The 24,297-nt window shown below is 54.6% G+C and overlaps 2 protein-coding genes across 9 annotated transcripts in view; one reads left to right on the top strand and one right to left on the bottom strand.

The window, feature by feature from the left end:
- The window catches only part of NEURL1 (neuralized E3 ubiquitin protein ligase 1), a 161,312-nt gene that overhangs the window by 114,325 nt on the left and 22,690 nt on the right, over positions 1-24,297 (top strand). The gene's annotated exons all lie outside the window — the stretch shown is intronic.
- Positions 1-24,297, bottom strand: part of SH3PXD2A (SH3 and PX domains 2A) — a 255,862-nt gene that overhangs the window by 12,942 nt on the left and 218,623 nt on the right. For 3 of the 6 annotated variants that reach the window (XM_005566352.5, XM_015456641.4, XM_065521362.2), the window contains 5 exons: positions 17,796-17,909; positions 13,179-13,262; positions 7,910-8,027; positions 3,612-3,949; positions 2,338-2,387 (listed from right to left, as the gene is read on the bottom strand). In XM_005566352.5, the coding sequence (XP_005566409.3) occupies positions 2,338-2,387; positions 3,612-3,949; positions 7,910-8,027; positions 13,179-13,262; positions 17,796-17,909 (704 nt within the window). Of the gene's footprint in view, positions 1-2,337; positions 2,388-3,611; positions 3,950-7,909; positions 8,028-13,178; positions 13,263-14,967; positions 15,673-17,795; positions 17,910-24,297 lie in introns of those variants that run through there. The other 3 variants (XM_005566353.5, XM_045362227.3, XM_065521361.2) reach the window with 2 other exon arrangements.

The raw sequence follows: 24,297 nt of genomic DNA on the forward strand, positions 1-24,297 counted from the left end.
AAAGCCACTGTTCTGGAGTCTAGGGGCAAGGACTGCAGGTGGGACTTCTGGCAGCACAGGCAAGGCAATGGAGCACAACTGGTCTCTAGTCTGGGGGGGTGTGTAAGGAGGCAGTGCGGTTGGGTGAGCAAAGTCTTTAGCTGGTCATCATGACAAGGCCAGATAGGCAGGTAAGCACTAAATAAAACTCGCAATATTCTGTGGGCAGGGTAGAACTCACTGGAGATCCTCAATGCTTTTCAGACACTGGCACAGCAGCATCTAAGCATGACATTCAAGGACATTTAGAAGCTGGCCTTGGCCCATGGTTTGTGAGCCTCCCCCATTCATTTAACAACTGTTTGTTGTGCGTCTACTGAGTGCCAGACACTGGTCTAAGGCACCGAGCACTCACTAGGAAACTGAATGGACAACCCCTTGCTCTTGTGGATTGTACACTTTTGCTTCAATGGTCTTCTCTCTACTCTGCTAAAATATACTTTGTACACCGCTATTTATGTCCTCCCTCATGCAAAGGGATTCAAATAAAGCAATTGAGAAAAAAAAGTGGGAGGGATGACGGGACGGGAAGAAGCTTGGTGTAGCAGGAAGACCTGGAAAGACCTCAACCTTGGGGCTGGACTCCAATCACAGCAATTTACCAGCTGTGTGGCCCTGGGCAAAGCCCTTGGTCTCTCTGAACTTCAGTTCTCTCATCTGTAAAATGGAACTAATGCCAGCATCCTGAAGAGGATCCCTGAAATAACATACATCACTTTGGGCCCAAAGAGGGGCATAGGGAGAGCTCAATAAATAGAAGCTGGAGCTCAGCCCTCCTTCTGAACTTCTCCTTTTCTTCCCAGCCTTCCTCATCCTTCAAGGCTCTGCATGTCCTAACCCCACCAGTTGAAACTGAGCTGGGTCAGAGTGAGTGAGGTGTGGGAGGAAGCTGGTTTTGAGGGATTGAGTGAGAATCTGCCACCTTTCACGGCCCCAGGGCCTGGCTGTGCAGCCGTGCATGTGAGCAGACACAGCCCAGGCTCAGCCCAGAACACATCTCTGGCCAGGTGGGATGCAGCTGGGCCTAACTGGAAACAGCAGTCCTGCCTCAGCAATCCCCGCATTTGGTAAGTGTGGAAGGAATTACCCCATTCTTGCCAAAATCAAGTCTGCCTGAAAATAATTAGCCGTGGCTAGAAGAGATGGTCGGGAGGGAGAATTCAGTGTCTGGGTTTCCTCTGAGAACTCAGGAGGAAAAAGAGAAACTCCACTGGGGTCCACGGCCAGGGCAAGGAAGGTCTCATCTCCAGGGATGAAATCTTTAAAAACCATATTTTTATGGAGGGCCCACTCTTCCATAGACTGGTGCCATCCCCCCTAGCCAGGGCTGATATCACTGACCACAGGAACTCTTGGTGCTGAGCCCAAATGTGACTTCAGAATCCTCCTTAACCCAGTGCACCAGGTAGTACTACCAAGCCGGCAAGAGCTGACATAGGAAATGGAAACCCGTGTGCTAGCCCACCACATACATCATCTCATTTCATCCTTGCAACAGCCCTAAGAGATGGCTAGTACTATCCCATCTGATAAATAAGGGCACTGAAGCTTGTAGACGGCAAGTGGCTTACCTGCAGTCTCTCTGCCTCTAAGTGTCAGAAGTGGAATCCGAATCCATGCCTGGCACTTGAAGACCCACTCTTTCCACTACATCCCACTGCGCCTACTAACAGTTCTTTGTTCCAGGGCTCTTGGCCTGCCACCAGCATCGCAGGCACCCCAAGCCCTGGCCCCTGATGCCTATCTGCCTGCCCGAGGGTCTGGACACCAGGAAACCCCACCCACATGAGCCAGGGACCCTGGCAGTGTTAACCTCTTGAAGCTAGGGCATGAGCCAGTCCTTGCAACTCACACTCCTCCCTGGAAGACGTTCACTGATCTGCCCTCTGCCCTCCCAGACTCTGTCATCCACCACCTCCACTGGGCATTCCTGACCAAGGAAAGCTGAAAGGCTTCCAGGCTAGTATGGACAGCAGCCCCATTTCCAGCCCCTGGCAATGCCCTGGCTGGACACTTTTGCCGGGCAGTCTAAATGTTTATGTCTGCCAATGCAGTGGCTGGGATGGATTTATTTAGCTTTGGAGTGCAGTGTGTTTCCGATTATAAACTGTCCAGCCAGGCCCCCAGGAAGACCGGGATCTGCAGGCTTCCCTCCCTGCCCCCAGCCCCACAAAACTAGAAGCCCCAGCAGGGCCCTGGAAAACCCCTGGATCAAGAGGCTCTGCAGCAAGATAGCCAATTGATCGAGCGGCTATAAGTGCATCCACAGAAAAGGGAGAAGAAATTCAGTACGCATACCAGGCTGGATTCTCTGCGTGGTGGAGGTCTTGTCCGTAGGTTCGGGGAGCCTAAAGGAAGAGACATGGCTTCAGAAATCCCAGTCAGACGATGGGCAACAGTGCCCATACCTGCCTTCCCTAGGTGAAACTAACTCCTGATCCTTCAAGTTCATGCTTTTGCTCAGCCTTCATGAAGGCTTGACGCTCTAAGTCACTGTGGGCACTGTAGTTGGGCTTCTTCAAGGGGAAACTATAGACCTTTATCTTGGCTGTGCTTCCAGGGGATCTATGAACCCTCTAAAATTATGTGCACTTTTCAAAATGTGCAGCTATATGGGCATTTTTCAGGGTAACGGGTGTATAGATTTATCAGATTTTCAAAGTTAGAAGCAGAGACCATGTCTATTTTTTGCTTACTATTAAATCCGTAGAAGCTAGCACAATGCCAGGCAAGAGAAGGTGCCCAATAACTGTTTCCCAGCTGTTCCCTAAAAGATTTCAGGCACGAGAGCTAACTTAACCCAGTGGGGCTAAACTAAAGAAATAGCTTTCCTCCAGATTTTAAGAATGGCTGGACACAAACAAAAGCTAGGCTCCTATAACACAGAAGTTTTAAGCCTCAATAAAAGGCATTGTTGGGCCAGAGATGGAGGGTGCCAGACTGCCCAGAGTCTCCTGTAGAAATGAAGGTGATTCTTGAATAATGCCCTGTTGAAACTGCCTGTGCAGAGTGGTAAAGCCTTAGCTCCTAGGTCTTTTAGGTTTCCAGTAACCAGTGGAAAGTCACGGGAAAGGAGCTGCTAAGGCCCAGAAAGACGTTTCTCTACAGACTGTCGCTCTGTAGGGCAGCCCTGCATATAGCACCCACATTCAATAGCCCAGGGAAATGTGTTTTTCTGATTTTTTAAAAAAGTCAACTACACATCATCTATCTTGATTTATAAAGCCTTTACCATAAGGAAAAAAAAGCATTTCTTGCTCTTGGAACGCATGTATCTGCAGAGTGACCATTGCTGGCTCTCCACTAGAGAAGGAGGGAACGCTACCACCTACATCCTCATGTGATCTAGCTTCCGTGGAGCACCTGGGAGCAGTTGAGTCATCATACTCCTCTGTCTTCTCCACTCCTGTGATTAGCATGACACAAGTTGACAGAGTGAGGGTCAAAGGCCAGTCTGTAGCCCAGGAGGAAAACGCCATGGGGGTCCTATGCACCCCCCTGGCTTTCATGCACCCATGCCCATTCTCTAGGGAGCTTTGCAGTGAGGACCTAGAGGTCAGCGAAGTTCTTACTGATCTGGGCCCGCTGAGGGGCAATCCTGGCCACAGCTGGAGAGCCCTGGGCCAGCCTGGAGACAGTCCTGTCAGGAACGCCCACGGCGCTGCCATTGGAGGCATTGCAGAGGATGGGCAGGCTGATCTCCTTCTTGGTGATGGGGGCCTCGTGGCCCTCGCCTTCAGCTGGTGGAGTTTCTTTGTCCCCAGACGCCTTCTTGTTCAGTAGGTTGCTGATCTCCATGATGTTCCCGATGATCTCCACTGGGCCGGCTAGGTTCTTCTTCCGGGTTGGGAGGTCATCCTTGGCCTTCTTCAGGTAGGATGCTGGCGCCCAGCCCTCTTTGCCCAGGTATCTGTGGGGAGGAGCGGATGTGCTATTGTTAGAGCACTCTGACCTCACACGCCACTTCCAGGCCCTAGGATCCATCTGGCCTTGCCCAGTGGAGCCTTCCCTACCATGTTCTGCAAGGCTTGGCAATCCCACTACTCTGGAGAGAAATGACACCGAGGGTAGGTGGAAAAGACACCCAGAACACCAATTCCCATTGCCCCCCCCCGCCCCCACCCACCATGCTCCTTTTTCTTTGCCTGATCCCTCTTGGGGTGGGCTCTCACTCTCTGCAAAGTCAGGCAAATGTGGGAGCTTGGGATCAGATTTATCAACTTTTGGGTTGCCCAAAGGAGGATTTCATAATGGCCTGCTACTTCCCAGTCAGTTGAGGATAATTGGAAAGATAAGAAATGAGAAGGTGCGGATGTGGTAAGTAGAGTTAAATGGCCTGTAGGAAGGGGAGGTATTAGAGAGGGAATTGACTCTAGAAGGTGAGAGTCAGGCAGTCTGAGTTCTAGTCTATGGTACCTTGCACAAGTCCCTTCCCTGGAGCTCAGTTTATGTCTCTTCTGCAAGATGCAGAGATAGAGTCGCTGCTAAAAGTGTACCCAGAAGGACAGACACGTTGAGATCACCTAAGATGTCTCCAACATCTTAGTTGGAATGGCTCCTCCATGCCAGATGACTGAATGGGAAAGCTGTGATGCCACTGCAGGGAGAGTAGGTGGATCCTCTATAGACTGTCACAGACCAAGTTCACAAACCAGGCTAAACTTACTGTAGTGGAACAAGGATGCATTGTTCAATAAGTGATTTGGGGCTAGGCGAGGCGGTTCACACCTGTAATTACAGCACTTTGGGAAGCTGAGGCAGGAGGACTGCTTAAGGCCAGCCTGGGCTACATAGCGAGACCTCATCTCTACCAAAAAAAATTTTTTTTTTTTAAATTAACTGGGTGTGATGGCGCATACCTGTATTTCCAGGTACTCAGGAGGCTAAGGTGGGAGGATTGCTTGAGCCCAGGAGTTTGAAGCTACAGTGAGCTATGATCATGCCACTGCACTCCACTCTGGGAGACGGAGTGAGACTCTGTCTCCAAAAATGTAATAAGTGATTTGGGGAAAACTGATGACCCAGTTAGGAAAAATAAGACAGACAGACACTGGCTTTATACCATATAGCAGAATAAAAAAATATAAGATTGACATAATGTTGGGGGTTGAGAAAGTCTATGTGGGGCTCCAAAAGCAGAAACCGTAAGTGAAAAGACAAAAGCACATGACTAGATAAAACTAAAACCAAAGCAAAACAAAAACAAAACAAAAGGAAACAAAACCAAAAGCTCATAAACAAAGGCAAAAGGCAAATGATAGGGCTGACTTAATTTCTGGTGATTCGATGACTTCTGAAAACAAGCTTTTCCTTTTTTCCTCGTGGTGTTGAGTTTTCACCCAAACCCATGGGGACTTCACTTCCTGGTCCAGTAGTCGCTGACCAGTGCCCCCAAGTCTGGGTTGCAATGTCCCCGTCTGCTCTCTGGGATACATCTGGCTCTTTGGAATGGCTCCTCCACACCAGATGTCTGAAACTCCCCCCGCCCCGTCTTCCTGATCTGACCTTGTTCTTGGGCACTCTTTAGGTGGGAGAAAAGGAATATGAAAGCTGAAGTTTTGCGAGAAAGCTCAGGTAGGAGGTGGCTTCTTATGTTCATGTCACAGAAACATGCAGGCAGGCTGAGCCCAGCTCGCCTCCCCAGGGATTGGGAGGCAGATGTGAGTTAACACATGGGTGGGAGTCAGGGGCCTGTCTTGGCTCCCTGATGCAATGGGTGCAAACAGAAGCACAGAATTTTAAGAGTGGATGGCAGCAATGAGTAAAAATACCTAATCTTCATGTGAGCCAACAACTACGGCTCAGAAAAGCAAGGGGGTCACACAGTGAGCGCTTAGCAGCATCTGGCCCAGAGCCTGGTGCTCTTGCATCTCAGAGAAAAGACAAAGATGAGCCCACTGGCCCTCACTGACAGTTTTTCTACATCGACACTGTAGAGCTATGGCGAGAGGGGGCTCATGGAGGTGAAGGTCAGGCCTGCTTAGGGCCCCGAGTGCTCCTATTTGTGTTCCTTCCGTGCTATATGGGTAAAATTAGATTCCAGGAGGAGAAACGCGAGGGAATCAGGAGTGGCTGTGTGTGTCTGGGTCCAGCTCTGCTCACATCTGCTTTCCAGCTCTGGAGAATGAAATGACTCCAGCGGGAAGCAAGCTGGAAAGGGCATGATGGAGAGAGTGCAAGAGTGTGTGTGTGTGTGTGTGTGTGTGTGTGTAGGGGTGGGGGGAGAAGAAAGACAGGAAATGAGGATCAACGTAGAGCCTGGAATGTTGGGAAATGGCATATTTAAGGGGGTGTCTGGCAGCCTTTTTAAGGTGGAATCTTTTCAGCTGGGTTTTCTCTGTCTGAGCTCCTGCTGGCTGTAAGACTAGGCCATGGGGACAGGAGCGGACTAGAAGCAGCTCAGAGTGACTCTGTTGGTCATTTTAGAAAACTAAAACATAATAATAAAGCAGCCTTGTAGATAAGCTCCAGGCAAGTGAGCTAGGCCACCAGCCTGCCGGAATGTTTCCTGACTTTCCCATGTCAGACTCATGGCTGCTGGATTATTGGGTTGGCTCTAGTTTCCATTGCTCAGAGAACATAAAAGTCTAGGGGCAGTGGCTTTGGACAACACACGTCCAGATGCACAGTCCCATCCTGCCCAATGGGACAGAAAGGGACATATCAGCCCTCCTGACTGATATGCACTAGGGCTCCAGGGTGGGGTGGGGTGGGGGCAGGGTAGGGGTGGGGGGTGCGGTGCATGCCATGGAGCCGTGTTCCATCAGGTCAGACTAAGGTGCAATCTCCGCATGGCCAGTGACCTCAGTATGGACTAGCCTTTAATGCCATCATGTTGTGCCATGTTCTCAGCAACTGTCCCATGAGTACTCGCATCACCTGGGGCACATTGGTGCCACTGCACAATCCTCTGTGGGAGACCACCTAGAATGCATGTCCCGCCCACAGTGGGTCTGGGGGCCCCAGAGCCCATGGATATAGGACTATCCCTGTCAGCTGGGTAACTGGCAGAGAAGAGAGAAGGTGGGCAAAGTCATCACAGTGGAGCCAGTTCTAAGGACACCAAAAGCACTTCCCGAGATCGAGTCTGGAGCATTTCCTGAGAGCAGGGGTCTTGGAAGGGCAGGTCTTGGCTAGGTAATGGTGAGTGAAACCCACGGGATTGTTTGCTTCCAGAAAGTCAGGAAAGACCCCACTTCCCTACCCACACCATTCAATAGGATTCTAGGCTGAGAACTGTGATTAGGCCTGGGAGAGGAAGGGGCAAGAGAAGGAAGAAGCCTCTGATGGCCTGAGCCGAGGCCTGACTTCTGCTCCAGCCCTTGCAACCAGCCCTGCAGATTGGACAGCCAGTCCCCATCCACCAGGGACATGGCTGCAAGAGGCCTGCATCTGCGCCCGCGCCCGCCCCCGCTCCCAGCCCACCTCCCTGAGTGCTGAGCCTGGGCAGCAGAGGTTGCCTGCTGGGACTTCAGCAAGGCCTGCGGACGCCAGTGCTCCAGGCAGCCCTCGCTGTGGAGCAGGCCAGGCAGCCAAGGCCGGACACACAAAACCAAATTCAGATGTGCTGAACTCTCTTGGCAGATACGTGGGAAGGGATTGCACCACAGCCTGCAAGCTGAGCCGGGGCCTCTGTGCCCCGCTGGCTGTGACTCAAGCTCTGCTTTACGCGTCCCAGGAGAAAATTTGCGAGATGAGCACACTCTGGTTGAGCTGTTCAGCTGTGCAGAGGTGCAGCAGCCCAGCCCTGTGCCGGGGGCACAAAGCTGTCAGTATCTACCTGCCATCAGGTGGCTGCGGCCACTTTGCACTCTGCCCAGGGCCCAGGTGGGCGAGAAGCATCTCGTTCATACATGTAAGGGTTCCCTACCTGATATACCACCAGCCTTCCAGATTCTTCCGGATCACCTCCACTGTGACGCCCTTCTCAAAGCCAATCTCGTCCTTGCTTTGGCTAGTGTAAGGCTGCACGGTGACATACTTCTCCTCTGGGGGTGGGAGCAAGAAAGCAAGATTATTTGAGGTCAGGGTGCAGGTCCTGCTTCCTGTCCCCTCCTCCTGCCCTGGCCTGGCCTTTGTTCAGCTGCTTGCCAAGAAGGTGCACTAGGTCGGCTCTGGCTTCTCCAGGGGAGGGAAGGACCAGGCCCCAGAGGTAGCAGCAGGGAGACCATGGGAGCAGGGGTCACTGCTGCTCCCAGTGTGTGCCAAAGCCAGCCAGGACCCAGGTTGTCAGGCAAGGCCCTGGGAGTGGGGAGTCGGCTCTCCCAGCCTGATAATGGCAGCCAGGCTGCCGGGACCTTGAAGTCCACGGGGCTGCAGAAGCTTGCTGGGCCGAGGGCAGGATTAGGAGAAGCTGGCTCCTCATGAGGTGTCCTTGCATGCCTTGAGGCCCCATGGCATACTGCCTCCCCTCGAAATGTGCCGATTCCATCTGTGTCCCAGACGAACTCTCGTATCCCTGCCCCCAGCTCAACCTCTTGCATCCTTCCTCTGTCTGACCTTCAGACGCTTTAGGGACACCTTGGTGAAGCCTTCCCTGAGCACCCAGTTCATCCATTAACAGCTGGTCATGTCATCTCCCAAGAGGAGTCCATGGAACCCAAGTCTTATGGGAGCAGTTTTATGTGTTTTGTTAAGACAAGGGTTCACGGCCAAATGAGCATGGAAACACCAAGCACAGCACAATCAGGTAGCCCCCTGGGGCCGTTATTGGGCCAGTGCGCCCAACCGGCTTCTGCAGGAGAACATGCTGTGCCAACCACACAGCCGAGGCCCAGCCCCTCTGGAGGGCAGCCTGCTCTATTTTCAAGGATGTCACTTCAGGGTCTTGCCCAAGGTCTTCCCTAGGCACTGGGAAAGAAGTGCCTTGTAGACTCTCAGGAAGGCTTGGGAGGACAGGTGTTGGGAGAATGGGGTACCACGGTGCCTCCCCTGGTTTTTCTCAGCCTCTCTCCTGGCAGGAGACCTGGGTGCCTCCCGTTTGGGTCCTTGATCAGGCTTCCAGGAGGGTGTTTCTTCCATGCCTGCTGGGGTCCAGCTCTCTCTGTCCCAGGAAGCCCCTGATAGGCAGACCCCACAGCTGAGTACTCCCTGGCTCTGCTCCTAGCTGGCTGGCTAGAGTCCCTGCCTCCTGGCTGAGACACTCCGTAGAGGACTGCTCGGGGTGGAACACTCCCCACCTCCTCCTCTGGGGGAACAGGAGCTCAGACAGGAGGAGGAAGTGGCAGTCTGGCCATGCCCTTCCGGAGGGTCACCCTGGGCCAATGTTGTCCTCTCTAGTGTGGGTGCTCCCTAGGGGCTGAGACAGTGCCTGGCAGACAGCGAGAGACTGTTGACTGCATCACGACCAGGCAAGGCTGAGCAAGGGTGCTGATGGGAAGCGCTGTGAGCTCAAAACAGCAGGATGCTGGTGCAGACTACTGGCCTCTGGTCTCTGGGACACCCGCCCCTCCTGGCTCCCAGCTGTGACAGCCACCCCCTGGGCTCCTTGGCTGGACACTGACAGGCAGCCTGCCTAGGACTGGTGGCCGTGGGGGTGGGAGGCAGCTGCCACCCCAACCCCCAGTTGTGGGAGGGCCATCTGTCCACTCTCCCCTGGATTATCGGGGTCCTGTCTGCAGCCCTGTGCTGAGCTGAGATAGCAGCTCCCTTTGGGGGTGGTTGTGGCTGCCCTGCTGGGCTGTGAGGACAGAACAGATGGGCCACTAGCCAAATTCAAACGGCTGCCCAAAAGCAGAAGGAGGGTGATGACCCATGGGAGCCGGCAGGATTTTTCAGCACGCCCTTCTCTGCTGCAGAACTTGGTCAGCATCGACTCAGGGAGGGCCTTACTCCTGGAGGCTTTCAGATTCCAACCCAGCCATGCTTCGAACTGCTGCCAAGGCGGCCTGAGAACCCTGCCCAGCCAGATTCTGACTCGGCCCTTTGAGAAGTTCAGGGCCCCACAGTCCAACTCTCTCCGCTCTCCTGCCTGCTCCTGGTTCTGCTCCATTTTCCAGTGAGGCATGGCAAATCCCGGCCCAGCAGCGGCCAGAGGGGCAGCGCCAGGCTTCAGGAATCCAGGATTCTGAGGTTAGGATGAGGCGAGGCCTGGGCTCCACATTTTGCCTTTGTTCAGCTGGGCTATTTTTAAAAGTCTGTGGTTCGAGCAGGAAGCCATCATTAAGGTTTTCCTAGGCAAGGTTGCATTTGCAGGGAAAAATGACAGCCCTTCTCATGGGAAGATCAGAGGCGCCCTGCTCTGCCTCATGGCAGAGAACAGGGTCTAGACCATCACGCGGGCTCAGCCTCCTGGGCCACCAGGGCCCAACCCCAGCCTTCACAGCCTCCTGGGGTGCGTGGAAGACAGAATCCCGTGGGCCATGTAAGCTCAGGCTTTCTCCTGAGCTCTTGTGGGTGGGAGCAGAACCAGGGATATCAGTGCTGGCTGGTAAAGCTGAGCTGCTCCTGAAAAAGGTTCTTGGGGACTCTGGGGCTACAGCAGCCACAGATGTCCAGGAGTTCATGTGCTGCTGGTGAGAGCTCCTGGATGGGAGGCTCGTCCTGCCCCGGTCACTGCCCAGGTTGCAGGGATGAGAACCCAGAGCCCTCTTCCCTGGCAGGGCGAGGCAGGCAGACCAGGTCTTCCCAGCTCCTTTCCACCCAGTTGGCTCAGATGGCAGAGGCATGGACTTTCCATGTGGACATGGGCCTTGTGGGTCTCAGGCCTTCCAACTCACAGGTGTCCCGAGAGAGAGACTTGCTTGGGCCACAAACCCCATCTGGGGCTGCCAGACAAGAGAAGGCCCTCAGCGGGCAGCAGTGTGATTCAGGGTGGTCAGGGGCTCGGGAAGAGATTTCCCGTTGGAAATGGGGTTGAGGGAAGGGAGGCTGTGAGCTCCAGTGGGATCCTCAGGGCTTCTGGGAAGCACTGGGGCCGTGGGCACTCTGACCACGCCACCAGGAGACGGTGGCAGCCTGCCCTGGGGAGGGCTAGCCAGGCGGTCAGCCGGGTGGGTGAGGGGGACAGGCCTGCTTTGGTTTTGGAGGCAGGGGCTGGATGCCCTGCAGTTTCCAAACCACAGAAGCCTCCTCTTCCCCAACACTTTCCCCTCTGTCAGCAGTCTCCCCGCTCCCCTCCTGCCCCCACGACTTACCCAGCCCCACTGAGAGAGGCCTTTTGGTTCCAAGGGCCTGGCTGGCTGAGGGAATGGGGAGCGGAGGCTGTGGGGAAGCTCCGCTTTTCTCTTGTCTAGCTCCTCCACAACCTGCAGCCTGCTTCCCCCACCAGCTCTGCTGTTTGCAGCAAGCGTCTCCAAGCCAACTCTCTGCAAGTTTTTCTTGGCTGCCTGGTTTAACTTAGCCCGTCAGGCTGAGGCTGGGAAATTATGTTGTTTAGGTCTCTTATTTAAGAGAGAGAAAGAGAGAGAGCAAGAGCTGGGGGCTTATATTTGCTTAGGTATGGGTGACCAAGAATTAGGCATTTCATTGCATATTTGTGTCTCCACATATCACTGTATGCCTGTGACCGGGCTATATGTGGTGCAAGGCGTTGCGTGTATGAAGCTGTATGTGTCCTTGTGCGTGTTGCTGTGGAGGTACGTGTGGCGTATGTGTGTATGTTGTGTATATGTGTGTGTGTGATGGTTTTGTGACTGTGTATGATGCATTTGTGATTGTATAAACAGAAGACACATGGCACGGTGTACGCGCGGCTGCATAACTGGAATTGTGTACGTGTACTGTGAGTGGCTGTGTGCCTGGGACTGTGGATATGTGGGTATCGGGGAGGCTGGATGTGACAGGGCGTACAGTCATATCTGTGGCCATGAGGGCTGTGCATGTCTGTGGGGTTGTGGAGATGGTCGTGTTTGGGGCTCAGTGTGCAAGGGTGTTTGGAGCCAAACCTTCATCCCTGCTGCGCATTTCCAGACCTACGTCCCACTCTCTTTTGCCGCCAAGGCTTGAGCTACGTCCTAGCTTTAGCATGGCCTTCACTCTATGTCCGGCCTGTTCTTGCTGTTTCTACAACTTGGCCCCCAGCCCTGTGTCAGCTCACTGGGTCCGGCCCAGGCCCTGCCCTCAGGACAAGCTGGACTCCTCATGGCCAGTGCTCTGTGCCTGACGCTCAGCCAGCCATAGGCTGTAACCACCTTGTCCAGGCTTCCTGCTGCCTTGGGCCTGGGGCAGACACCAAAACATGCTCTTATGGTCATTTAGAACCAAGCTGTGAGGGTGGGGGACACTGGGTGTCCCCGCTTCCAGAAAGGCCAATGTTTTTGACATACCCCTCTCTGTGCTGTCATTGTGAGAAGCACACACACCCTGCTCCATGTGGGGCTGGCCAAGCCCTGGCCCAGGAGGTCTGCAGATGTTTAGGGGTTTGATCAGCGGCCCAGCCCTGGGGGTTTGTTCCACTTCCTTACCTCCCAAGTTCCTGGATGCTAGAAAGATCCTGGGTGAGAAAGCTCTAAACCCACAAACATCTGATCAGCCCATGTGCCAGGTCTGGGGGGCTCCCTGGACTCCCCTGGATCAGGCCCCTCCTGAAGCCCAGCAGTTACTGCTCCTGGCTGGACCTGACCCTCAGCAGAGCCTGTTGGGCTGCACCCTGGTACCAGGCTGGGTCTGGCTTTGCTCCCTTTCTAGTTTCCGTGGAGCTGGCGGGAGGAGCGTGAATGTGAGCCGGTCCTTCTTTCTGCTTTGTTTCCAAGCAACTGATAGAAGAACTTTGGCTGAGGGAGCCTTTTCTCAGAGGACAGGGGCCATGAAGGTTGGGGGAGTGGGATGGCCCAAACAGGGCTAGACATGCTTAGCTCCTTTAATCTGCAGCTTCCAGGGCCAATGTGGACTTTCTTAAAGACTCGAGACCCCCTTGTCCCCCTCCTCAAGCCCCTGTACCTTTTCAGGGAACCCACAACTGTGTTCCATGACCCTCATACCCAGGATGTTGACAAAAGCCAGAGCCACCCCCAGTGCCACCCCAGTTCCCAAGCAGGCCCACCCCACACCAGCTGCAGTAGCTGAGAAAAAAGCCTGGCCCGTGAATCTGGGTGAATGAGGAGGCCACAGGGCAGAGAGCAGAGCCCGGAAAGAAAGAGCAGTGTTAGCGAGAGACAGGCGGTCGCTGCGAGGGAGGAGAAGCCAGCTCCCGCAGTCACCTCGGCTGTGCTGCCTGTTGACCATCCCGCCCAGGGTCCACCGGCGATCCAGGCGCCGCAGATGGGCCTTGCGTCTCTTGGACACTGGTGTGGGAGATGGCGATGGAGCATGCGGCCAACAGCAACCGGCGGAGAGAATGGAGATGAGGATGAGATGGGATGGGGGCGGGAGGAAGGGGCACAGGGAGGGGAGGCCCACACTTCCAGGTCACCATCACGTGGACTGAACCAAAGGCACGCCCCTGTTGGATGGGGCAGTTATGACAGGTCATGGTTGGCACACAGGGAAAAATTCAACCAAACTCCCCAGTGTGCGCCCCTGAGCCTAGGAGTGGGTTAAAGCCTTTAGAATCCCAGCACCTTAGAGACAAAAGAGGGTCCCTAGCTCCAGCCCAGTGCAAGGCAGCCCCTCAGCTGCAGCCTCCAGGGATGGTGAGATCAGTGTCCCTCACTGCTGGGCGATGCTGATTCCCAGGAGGGTTTGGGGTCCTGCAACATCTGAGCTTATGTCCACTCGCTCACTGAGTACTGACTGTGAACGTGCTACCTTGGACAGGCACCACACTTGGAAGAATCGGTGTGCCCAAGAGAGACTTGGATCCCTTCCTTGCGGAGCTGAAAGCTCTTGCCATTCTGGGAACTTTGCCCTATGTCTCTGCATTCCCAGGGCCTAGCACAGGGCCAGGCACATAGCTGGGTCCCAGCAAGCAGCTGTTGAATGGAATGGCACAAGGGTGGGTGCCAGAGGCCCTGGCTGTGCTCCTCCTCTCAGGCCATGCATTGGGACGTCTGATGACAGGGGCCCCCCTCCCCAGCTTCTCACTGCTCCTGACCCCGCGCACTGGGCAGCCTCCTGCACTGCTCCTCTGGTGGCTGCTGCTCGGCTCTGAGCCCCCTGTGCCCTCTGCTCAGACCCCAGCTCCAGATGCCTGTCTTCCTGTGGGACTCCCAGATGAAATGGACACTGAAACAGGGCTACAGGGTGCCAGCTGGCCTCACTTCCTGGCACCACAGAAAGAAAGTGCCAGGCTGCCTGGGCCTGGGGATGGGAGGGGGGCCAGTGGCTGGAGTGAAAATAAAACCGTCCCGGACCACTGAGGCCCTGGGAAAGCATTTGCTTTCCTGGAAGGAGAGGGACCTGTCTGACCTGCCTCTGATAAGGAGGAGGGCTGGACAAAAGGCTAGGAGGTGTGGATTCCAGTCCAGGCCCCGCTGCCAGCAACCTGTGTCACTGGGAGGCTGGCCATTCCTCTCTAAGCCTGTCTCTCCTCATCTGTCTTAGAGTGACACCACCTGCCCTGGCGTGAGCCTAGACAAGGGGCTGAAAGGCTCTGGGAAACATGAATCAGGTCCTGTGCAAGGCCTCCTGGCGGGGCGGGGAGAGGTGGAGGAGGTGTGTAGGGCTTCTCTGTAGAGATGGATGGGTTCAGCTGATGGCCAGACCAGAGGCCGCATTCACAGTAAGGTGTTGATGTCGGCATTTACTCTGTGTGCCAGGCCCAGTTTAAACCACGTACAAGGATCATCTCACTTGGGCCTCACAAAAGCCCTATGTGGTTAGCATCTTACAAATGGGGAAACAGAGGCACAGGGTTTTAAGGAACACTCTGTGTCAGGCAGCATGTGAATCCAGGCAGTCTGGCCCCAAAGCCCAGACTCTTACCACAGACTCTACACCCCGAGTTATTGTTCTTCCCCTAACTCTGCTGCCCCTTGGGCTGCCAAGCCCTGGGAAGAGGGGGTTGTGGGGAGGGGACAGGGTCTGGGTGTTGGGGAATCTGCTCACTACCTGGGTACACGCCCTTGGTACAGCAGCACAGAAGACCGTGGTCTGTTCCGCATGGCCCACTATGCGCCCACTCTGGAGAAGCAGGTCCATACTGGTAGGTGTGGGACGCAGGAGCAAAGGCAGAGACTTGGGTTCTGGTCTTGGCTCTATCACAAATGAACCCGAGGGCTTGACAGAGGTGACACACCTCTCCTGGTTCACTGAAGCACCCCGCGAATGTCAGGCTTGGACCCGCACCTCTATCAGTGGTCAAGAAAGTCTCAACTCCCACCCTTACCACCATACTGAACTCCCACAGCATACCTGGGTTCAAGAGTAGCATGAACATACACCGGAGTGTCCCATGATAAGGACATACCAGAACAGCCAATCATCTTTTCTTCCCAAAGTAATGAAGCATGAGTATTAGGAAAGCTTTGATAGGATGCAGGCTTCCAATTTCTGTCTACAGGGCTCAGAGCACCTATGATGGGATGGCCATAGTGCTGGGGTAGAGATGGCTGCAGAGGGAACCAGGGTTGGCCAATCTCTTGGCCATGTGGCTGCAGGTGCAGAGAGACTAGTGGACACACCACAGCAGCTGGGGCCTTAGGCTCAGGGGACCCATCCCTGAGCCCTTCTGTAGATCTGGGTGGGAAATGCCCAAGATGTGATGGTGGAATCCACAGCTATCCAGAAGTTGCCAGGAGTATTGGCACACAGGCCCTGTCAGAGGAGTGCAGAGGAACCTATTTTAGGAGAATCACCCTGGGCACGCACGCACACACACGCGCGTACGCACACACACGCGCACACACACACACACACACCCTCTGAACGCAGAACCTGCACTGGCAGCCTGATTCTTCCTCCATCAAGGTCAAAATCCTGCACAACCCACTACTACTTGTTCTGCACGCAAAGCACCTGCTGTCTGTTCCAACCAGGCTGGCATCTGTGCTCCACGCCTCTCAGGCACTTTCCTGCCTTGGCCTTCTCCCCACTCAGTGCCTAAGTCCTCCATAATCGACCCAACAGCTCCGCTCTGACCTTCCTGGTGCAGCCTTTTCAACTGGGGCTCTGATTCATACACGCACTGCCCTAGAGCTGCCTGTACTACTTATAAGCAAAATGCCTCACAGAGAGGTGTGTGGCACAGCAGTGAGGACCACGGGACAAAGGAGGTGGACTAGGGTCCAAACCTGATAAACATCTTGAAGCCTCAGTTCCCACAGCTGGAAGGATGGGGGTGGCCATAGTCACAGAGTCCTCCCAGGGTGCGGGCAAGGACATTTCAGGACCTGGTCTAGTATCTGGTACTTTGCGAACTCCTGCTGTTTTTGAGAGGCCCTGGCATACCTTGTAGAATGTAGAACTAGGGGCTGGGCACTGTGGCTCATGCCTGTAATCCCAGCACTTTGGGAGGCTGAGGTGGGTGAATTGCTTGGGGCCAGGAGTTCAAGACCAGCCTGACCAACAGGGTGAGACCCCATCTCTACTAAAAACAAAAATTAGCCAGGCGTGGTGGTGGGTGCCTGTAATCCCAGCTACTTGGGAGGCTGAGGCATGAGAATTGCTTGAGCCCAGGAGGCAGAGGTTGCAGTGAGCTGACATTGTGCCACTGCACTTTAGCCTAGGAGACAGAGAGAGCAAGGCTCTGTCTCAACAACAACAAAAAGAATGTGGAACTAGGTAGGAGGCGAGGCTGGGGACTGCAGGCATATGAGGCCAGACCTAGCTCAGGGGCCAAGACTCTCCCCTGCTGTAGAGGTGCAATGGAACCAGAGGGGAGACGGGTGCAGGCTCGGCCCCAGGGCTCAGGGAGCAGCCCAGCCTGGACATGCGGACCCTTCCCAATGGGGCCTCGTCCCTGGAAACCTGTCACACAGAGGAAGCACATGGCAGGGGCCGAGGCTCTGGTCAAGGGGTTGAAATAAAGCCTCGACATAGGAGGAAGGGTGAGGCCCCAACCGCCTACCGAGTAACCGACATTTAGGGGAAGGATGAATAAGGAGCTGGCGCTTGGTGGCTGCTTACTTTGGCCTGGCAGCAGGAAGCAGGCCTGGAGGTGGCCGGAGCGCCGGGTGACGGCCTTGATCCCTCTGGCTTTCAGACACATCCATCTGGACCATCCCCACCAACCGTTAGGGAAAGAATTCCTGCAGCCAGGCCATGGGAGGCTTGGAAGCCACTAGAAGCAGGCAGCCAGGAACTGGGGGTGGCTCAAATGGACTGGGCTCAGGCAGCCTGCTCTGGGGAGTACAGAAGCCACAGATGGGTCCAGGCCAGTGCTGGCTTAGGGGGCAGGGGCAGGCTCTTTGAAATGCAAGGAGAAAGACCCTGAAAAACCTCACTGAGTAGTTTTTAAGTGTTTGGAATTTAAAAAAAAAAAAAAAAGAAAAAAGAAAAAAAGGAAGAGCTGGGTGCAGTGGCCCACACTTGTAATTCCAGCACTTTGGGAGGCCAAGGCGTGTGGATTGCTGGAGCCCAGGAGTTTGGCCAATATGGTGAAAGCCCGTCTCTAGAAAAAAATACAAAAATAAAAAACAATAAAAAAAAGGGGAGTGGATAGGAAAACAAACCTCACAGAGTTAAAGCTAATCAGAGAGGCTGACTGTGTAGGGGTCTGAGCCACCCCTCAGTTCCTGAGCCCCTGAGACAGAGCAGCAGGGGTCGGACTGGGGTGGGAGGTGAGATTTTGGGCCAGCCTTACTGAGATGGGATCCCAAGGGAGGAGGCTGGGATACGGCTCAGCTCACTTCAGGGGTTCCGTTGGTTTTAGGGAAGAGTGGGAGAGCTGCCTCCAGAGGCCGTGTTGCTTCCTGCCCCTTGGACCTGCAAGCCCTCACCTTCTCCAGTCTTGGAGGTGTTGATGTCGGAGTCATCCCGAGTACCATTCTGGGCCTCCAGGTAGGTGGCAGGGACCCAGCCCTGCTCCTCAGAGGTGCTCACGAACCACCAGCCTGCAGGGAGGACAAGAAAGAACAGGACTGTGAGAGACTGCAGGGTGACAGGCGTGGCTCGGGGGCCAGGACGAGGAGGGAAGGAGAGGCGCAAGAAGTGGAGCACGGAGCCAGATGGCCTGGGCACCCAGCAAATGGCTGGCCCAGCTCCAGCCTTGAGGAGCCTGCATCTGTTCTAAGGCAGGAAAGACCAGCACACTCCCTGAGAAGTGGGACGAATAAACTGCGACCCACACTAACAAATGTCTGATGGAAAATGAAATAGACATAGTGATATGTCCAGTGTGTGAAAATTCATCTTGTAGGAAAGGCCAAGGGAGCTCCGGCCATACAGAGAGACCATTTATGGTCTTTCAAACCCATTAGGATGCTGGTTTGCCTGGAGCTTGGCTGCCTTCTCAGCTTTCAAAGGCATCCAGACTAAGTGCCTCACAGACAGTGTCTAACAGTCAATGGTTGCCTTTTCCCCATCACGGGTCAGTGGTACCGTTGCATTGGCGCCACTCACAGCTGCCCTTTAAGTGTGTTGACGTTTCGGTTGCAGTCACACTAAGTGGGCACTGCATCCTCACACGATGCTTGAAGATCATGGCCAAGTGATAAAGCCTCATTCATACAAAGTCCTCTGAGCACCCAGGTCTTGGACTCCACTAACTGCCTTTGGTCCCTTCCGAGAAGGTCCTCTTCACACGGTCCTGTCTTCCTCCTCATCCCTTCTTCCCTGACACTTCTTTGCCCCCAAAAGTAATTTGGTACTGATTCTCTTTTCTGCTCATGGCCCAGTTCTCCATTTCCTGTCTGGAGAACTCAGGGCTTCTCCCTGGGCAGCACTTGAGGCCCTGTCACCATCCACTGCAGCGAGTGACCACCCAAGGATCTAGGAGGCATGTTGGTGGGGGGAGGCTCTCAGGTACCCCCACATGGGCTCAGCACTGGGAGGTGGAGGAGGCTCTGTGATAGCTGCTGTGAAAACAATGGAGAGGAGGGGAAAACTGCCAGGTACCACTGCACAGTCGTGGGGAGACCTCAAGGACTTAGAACCCCAGCTCATCTTCTAGGTCTTCAACTAGGTCCCCACCGTCCCATATGACAGGTCTGGGCTTGCAAACAGCCAGCAGTCTAGTCCTGAATGCCCTCTGTCTCCTACCCTTTCTGGGGAGTTCCACAGCCCTCTGCTTGCAGCTCTGCGAAGCCCATGAAACGCCCTGGACCAGGAGTCTGGACTCTTGAGGTCCAGGCCTCTGTGGCTCTGGCGCCTCAGGAGGGCCACTGCCCTTTTAGGGTCTCGGTGTCCTCTTCTCTGGAGAGGGGTTATCTCTGAGCTACTGGCTCAAACACCATGATCCAGGGCCCTGCGGGCTGCCTGGGACAGCCCACAGACTCTGTCCCTCTCTGCCTGGGACAGCCCACAGACTCCTCTGTCCCTCTCTGCCTGGGACAGCCCACAGACTCCGTCCCTCTCTGCCTGGGACAGCCCACAGACTCCTCTGTCCCCTCTGTCTGGGACAGCCCACAGACTCTGTCCCTCTCTGCCTGGGACAGCCCACAGACTCCTCTGTCCCCTCTGCCTGGGACAGCCCACAGACTCCTCTGTCCCCTCTGCCTGGGACAGCCCACAGACTCTGTCCCTCTCTGCCTGGGACAGCCCACAGACTCCTCTGTCCCTCTCTGCCTGGGACAGCCCACAGACTCTGTCCCTCTCTGCCTGGGACAGCCCACAGACTCCTCTGTCCCTCTCTGCCTGGGACAGCCTACAGACTCCTCTGTCCCTCTCTGCCTGGGACAGCCCACAGACTCCGTCCCTCTCTGCCTGGGACAGCCCACAGACTCCTCTGTCCCTCTCTGTCTGGGACAGCCCACAGACTCCTCTGTCCCTCTCTGTCTGGGACAGCCCACAGACTCTGTCCCTCTCTGCCTGAACAGCCCACAGACTGTCCCTCTCTGCCTGGGGTGAGAGAAGACAGGTAACAGGATCACTTCCGGAGAACCCCGGGTCAGGCCCTCTGGTCCCTGTGCCCATCTCCCTCCCCTAGGCTCTGCCAATCCTGGTGACCACAACCTTCTCTTATGACACAACCCATACACGTCTGAAAAAAGGCAAACTGGGCCAATGAGTCACAAGCCATCAGAGTCAGGAAGATCTGGGGATATGCCCCCACTGCAGGTGAAGCAATGCCACCGGTCCGATTCCTCTGCCTCCTGCTCTTGCTCCAAACCCTGTGTCTCCCAGATTGCCCGCTTCTCAGACTGTCTGTGCCCGGGCCACGTACTGCCACATTTATTTCATAAACATGTACATAGGTGAATGAGACACTGTGGCACCGAGGGGCTGTAGAGCCTTGATTGGAGCCTAAGCAGGCTGGCCTCTAACCCCTACACTCTGCTGTCTGTGCAGGACCAGGATAGGCAGGCAATCTCCAGGGTGAGAAGCCCACACCAGTTCTCAGGTAAACTCTCTACCCCAGGGCCCTGAGACCTCCTGCACTGGGACATTGGTCTGAGGCTGGAAGAGGGCAGGTGGGCATCATGGGCATGCTGGATAGGTCTCTGGATCACAGAAAAAGGTAGGTACCTCTTTGGAGAGAACAGCTGAAGTTACTGAGCAGCTTGTGGTTACAGGCAGGTGCTGGAACCCACTGGTTGGGGACAGGGCAGCAGCCACCGGCAGGTCAGAGACTTCTGGACATACCACTAAAACTTATTGTCATTTCCCTGGCCGCCGGGGCTGGAGGTGGTTATTAGAGCACCAGACATCTCTACTCACTCAACTTGTGGGTGATGAGACTGCTTCCAGGTGGGCTGTAATTATGGGAACTCAGGAAGGGTCCAGACCATGCTTGGGGCATGCAGTACCCTTGAGAGCTAGCTGTAGTGGGCAATGGATGCCCACACTGGGGCCAAAGTCAGGCTGGAGGAGGTGGACTTTGGCACCTAGGGAGCCCCCACCTGACCTCTACTTGCACCTTGGCTGTTCCGACATTTGGATAAACAAGAGGCACCATTCCTTCCACATTCGGCTATTGGGAGGAAAGCCAGTAGGACCCATTCGCTGACGTGGTGGAAGGGGTTTCACTGTCTACTTCCCTTGACCCAGGAAAAGCCCAACCTCCACTAGCTAGTCAAGGAGTCCCAGGGCTCTGTCTCCATGAGAATGCCCAACAAGCTTTCCATGTCTACCCTTTACAGAGACGTCCAGCAGAGGCAAAGGGCCTAGGCCTGTCTACCTGGGGAGAGGAGGGGAGAAGCAGCAATGGATGCAGGGAGCCTTTCAGCTGCCTTATGGCCCCGGGCCTGGAGTGGATATCTGCCTTCGCTCTCTCTGCCCGATTCAGGTTGGGAAAATATTACAGAGGCTTGCATGTCAATTCCCCTGCCTTTTGCCTGAAGGTGGCGGGAGGTCACCCTCATCTTGCCCACAGCCACTTGCACATTCTGAACCCAGCATGGGGCACTGAGAGGGCTGCCTGGAGAAGCACCCCCGTCCTCCCTGATGCTCAGGCCAGCATGGTTTGGTTGCTCAGAAGCTGTGGCTGATGGAGGCCCCAAAGCAGCCAGAGGGCATGGACTTCGCAAGGGGCTCTGCCTGGGATGTTTTTCCCCCTTCTTGAGCCTCTGGGGGAGCACTCTCAGGAACCCCAGCGGCCTCTGCCAGGAAGCACCAGTCCCAGCTGTTGTCCCACAGACACTGGCTGGAGGTCACAGAGCAGGGCTTTCCCGTCTCCCTGGGCTGTCATGTGACCCTGCCTCCTTTACCACAGACGTGGGCACATCTGGCCACTCATCTCCTAATTAGTCTGTCATCTCTCTGGACACCATTGATGGTTCCAAGCAAAGCTACTCAGGGGATTTTTTAGGAGCAAACATGGGTGCTTTGATGATCTGAAACCTGAGTCCCACAAAACTCAGGAATTGCAGGGGGCATAGGGGGTGAGAAGGCTTGAGAATTAAGTCAATAAAGCAGCAGCAGAGTCAAGAGATAAAGAGCCAGAAACGCTGGCTTGTGCCTATAATGTCAGCTGTTTGGGAGGCTAAGGTGGGTCACTTGAGGCCAGTTCAGCCTGGACAACATAGCAAGACCCCCACCCCCGTCTCTTAAAAAAGAAAAGGAAAAAGATAAATCCCCCTTATCCACATGGGATACATTCCGAGACCCCCAGTGGATGCCTGAAACTGCAGATAGTACCAAGCCCTTATATATTCTATTTTTTTCCTATACATACATGCCTATGAAGAAGTTTAACTTATAAATTTAAGGCCAGGAGTTCAAGACCAGCCTAGGCAACAAAGTGAGACCCTATCTCTACCAAAAAGTTTAAAATTAGCCAGGTGTAGTGGCATACACCTGTAGTCCTAGCTACTTGGGAGGCTGAGGTGGGAGGATCGCTCGAGCCCAGGAGCTTAAGGCTGCAGTGAGCTATGATCGTGCCACTGCACTGCAGCCTCGGTGACAGGGCAAGACTGCCTCTAAGTAAATAAATAATTTATAAATTTAATAATAAATAGAAATTTACAAGTTAGGCGCAGGAGATTAACAATAATAAAATAGAACAATTAAAACAATATGCTGTAATAAAAGTTATGTGAATGTGGTTTCCGTCTCTCAAAATACTGTAATATTTTCTGACCATGGTTAACCTCAGGTAGCTGAAACCATAGAGAGCAAAACTGCAGACGGTTGGGGGGACTACTGCATCTGGAGCTGGGTTTCAGTCATTTGAACAGAGACAGTCCTCGCTGATGCCACCCCTAACAATCACTAAGCATCAGGACTGAAGATCCCCCATCACGAACTAAATCTGAGGAACAAAAGTCAACCAGGCACCTGCCACAGACCTCAGGAGGGAAGGACAGAGCCCACCAAGCCATTCTGGGCATGTGGTCACCCCCCAAATTTCTGCTCACCAGGATGTAACCCCCAAGAATCCCAAAGAGCTGACACCACAATTCCCAACTCGGAGTCACTTATAGGAGGCTCTTGAAAGCTGAAGCTCTCACATGCCTTCGCAGGTCCAGGTTCTAATGTCAGTAGTGGTCAGGTGGGGGTGGTTCATGCCTATAATCCCAGCACTTTGGGAGGCCAAGGTGGGAGGACTGCTTGAGCCCAGGAGTTCAAGACCTGCCTGGGCAGCAGCATAGCGAGATCCCATCTCTTACCAAAAAATGTTGATAGCGCACAGTTCCGGTTCCCATGTCTCATCCTGACGCTTCTCGCACTAACCACCCTAGGTGGTGGTATGTATCTGTGGTCCCTGCTACTTATGAGCCTGAGGTGAGAGGATGGCTTGGGCACAGGAGGTTAAGGCTGCAGTGAGCCGTGATCACACCACTGCACTCCAGCCTAGGTGACAGAGCGAGACCCTACCTTAAAAAAAACCAACCACATACCCTTGTCCACACCTCCCCCAGCACACTTCCTGTCCACCACTGCACTCTCAGATCCTGTGGGAAAGAAAACGGTGTCTCTGCATGCGTTGGAGGGGCTCACTAGCTGATGCCTGAGCCCTTTGGGGGAGCTGGGCCACATCCAGGGGTTCAGGTTTTGCTTGCTCCTCAGTGGCGCACCAGTGACTTTGGTCAGGAGCCCTGGTTGCCACAATTGACGTCTGAGCTGCTGGCACCTGGCAGAGGCCTGTCAGCAGCCATGGGTGGGGTCAGCCCAGGAAGTCTTTCCAAGACGGCCAACAATGTGACTCACGCCAGGCTTCCTGGAGGTCTGCATAGAGCTGGGGTGGGCGCCTCTGCTCATGTTAACCTGTGCCCACCTAGGTGGTATTTGAGCCTATCTTTGCTCAGTGGAGTGCCCACAGCCAAGTTGGTGGCAGGCTCTTCTCTGCAGCTGTCATCTCCCCTAGCATCAACAGAGCCTGGGCCGGGCGTGGTGGCTCACGCCTGTAATCCCAACACTTTGGGAGGCCAAGGCGGGCAGATCACAAGATCAAGAGATCGAGACCGTCCTGGCCAACATGGTGAAACCCTGTCTCTACTAAAAATACAAAAATTAGCTGGGCATTGTGGTGCGCGCCTATAGTCCCAGTAACTTGGGAGGCTGAGGCAGGAGAATCGCTTGAACCCGGGAGGTAGAGGATGCAGTGAGCTGAGATCACACCACTGCCCTCCAGCCTGGCAACAGAGTGAGACTCCTTCTCAAAAACAAACAAAAAAAACCAAACCTCCCCCGCCGCCAATAAATAAATAAATAAAACAGAGCCTGACACAGGAAGGACCTGAGACCTGAAGCCACACAGCCCCACTCTGCACATGCTGGAGCTGGCACGGCAAGCCCAGGCTGTTGAGGATGCAAGTCTCAGCCCCGGCCGGGTGCGGTGGCTCAAGCCTGTAATCCCAGAACTTTGGGAGACCCAGGCAGACGGATCGCTTGAGGCCAGGA

This window comes from Macaca fascicularis, chromosome 9, assembly GCF_037993035.2.
Source record: "Macaca fascicularis isolate 582-1 chromosome 9, T2T-MFA8v1.1".
Lineage (NCBI taxonomy): Eukaryota > Metazoa > Chordata > Mammalia > Primates > Cercopithecidae > Macaca > Macaca fascicularis.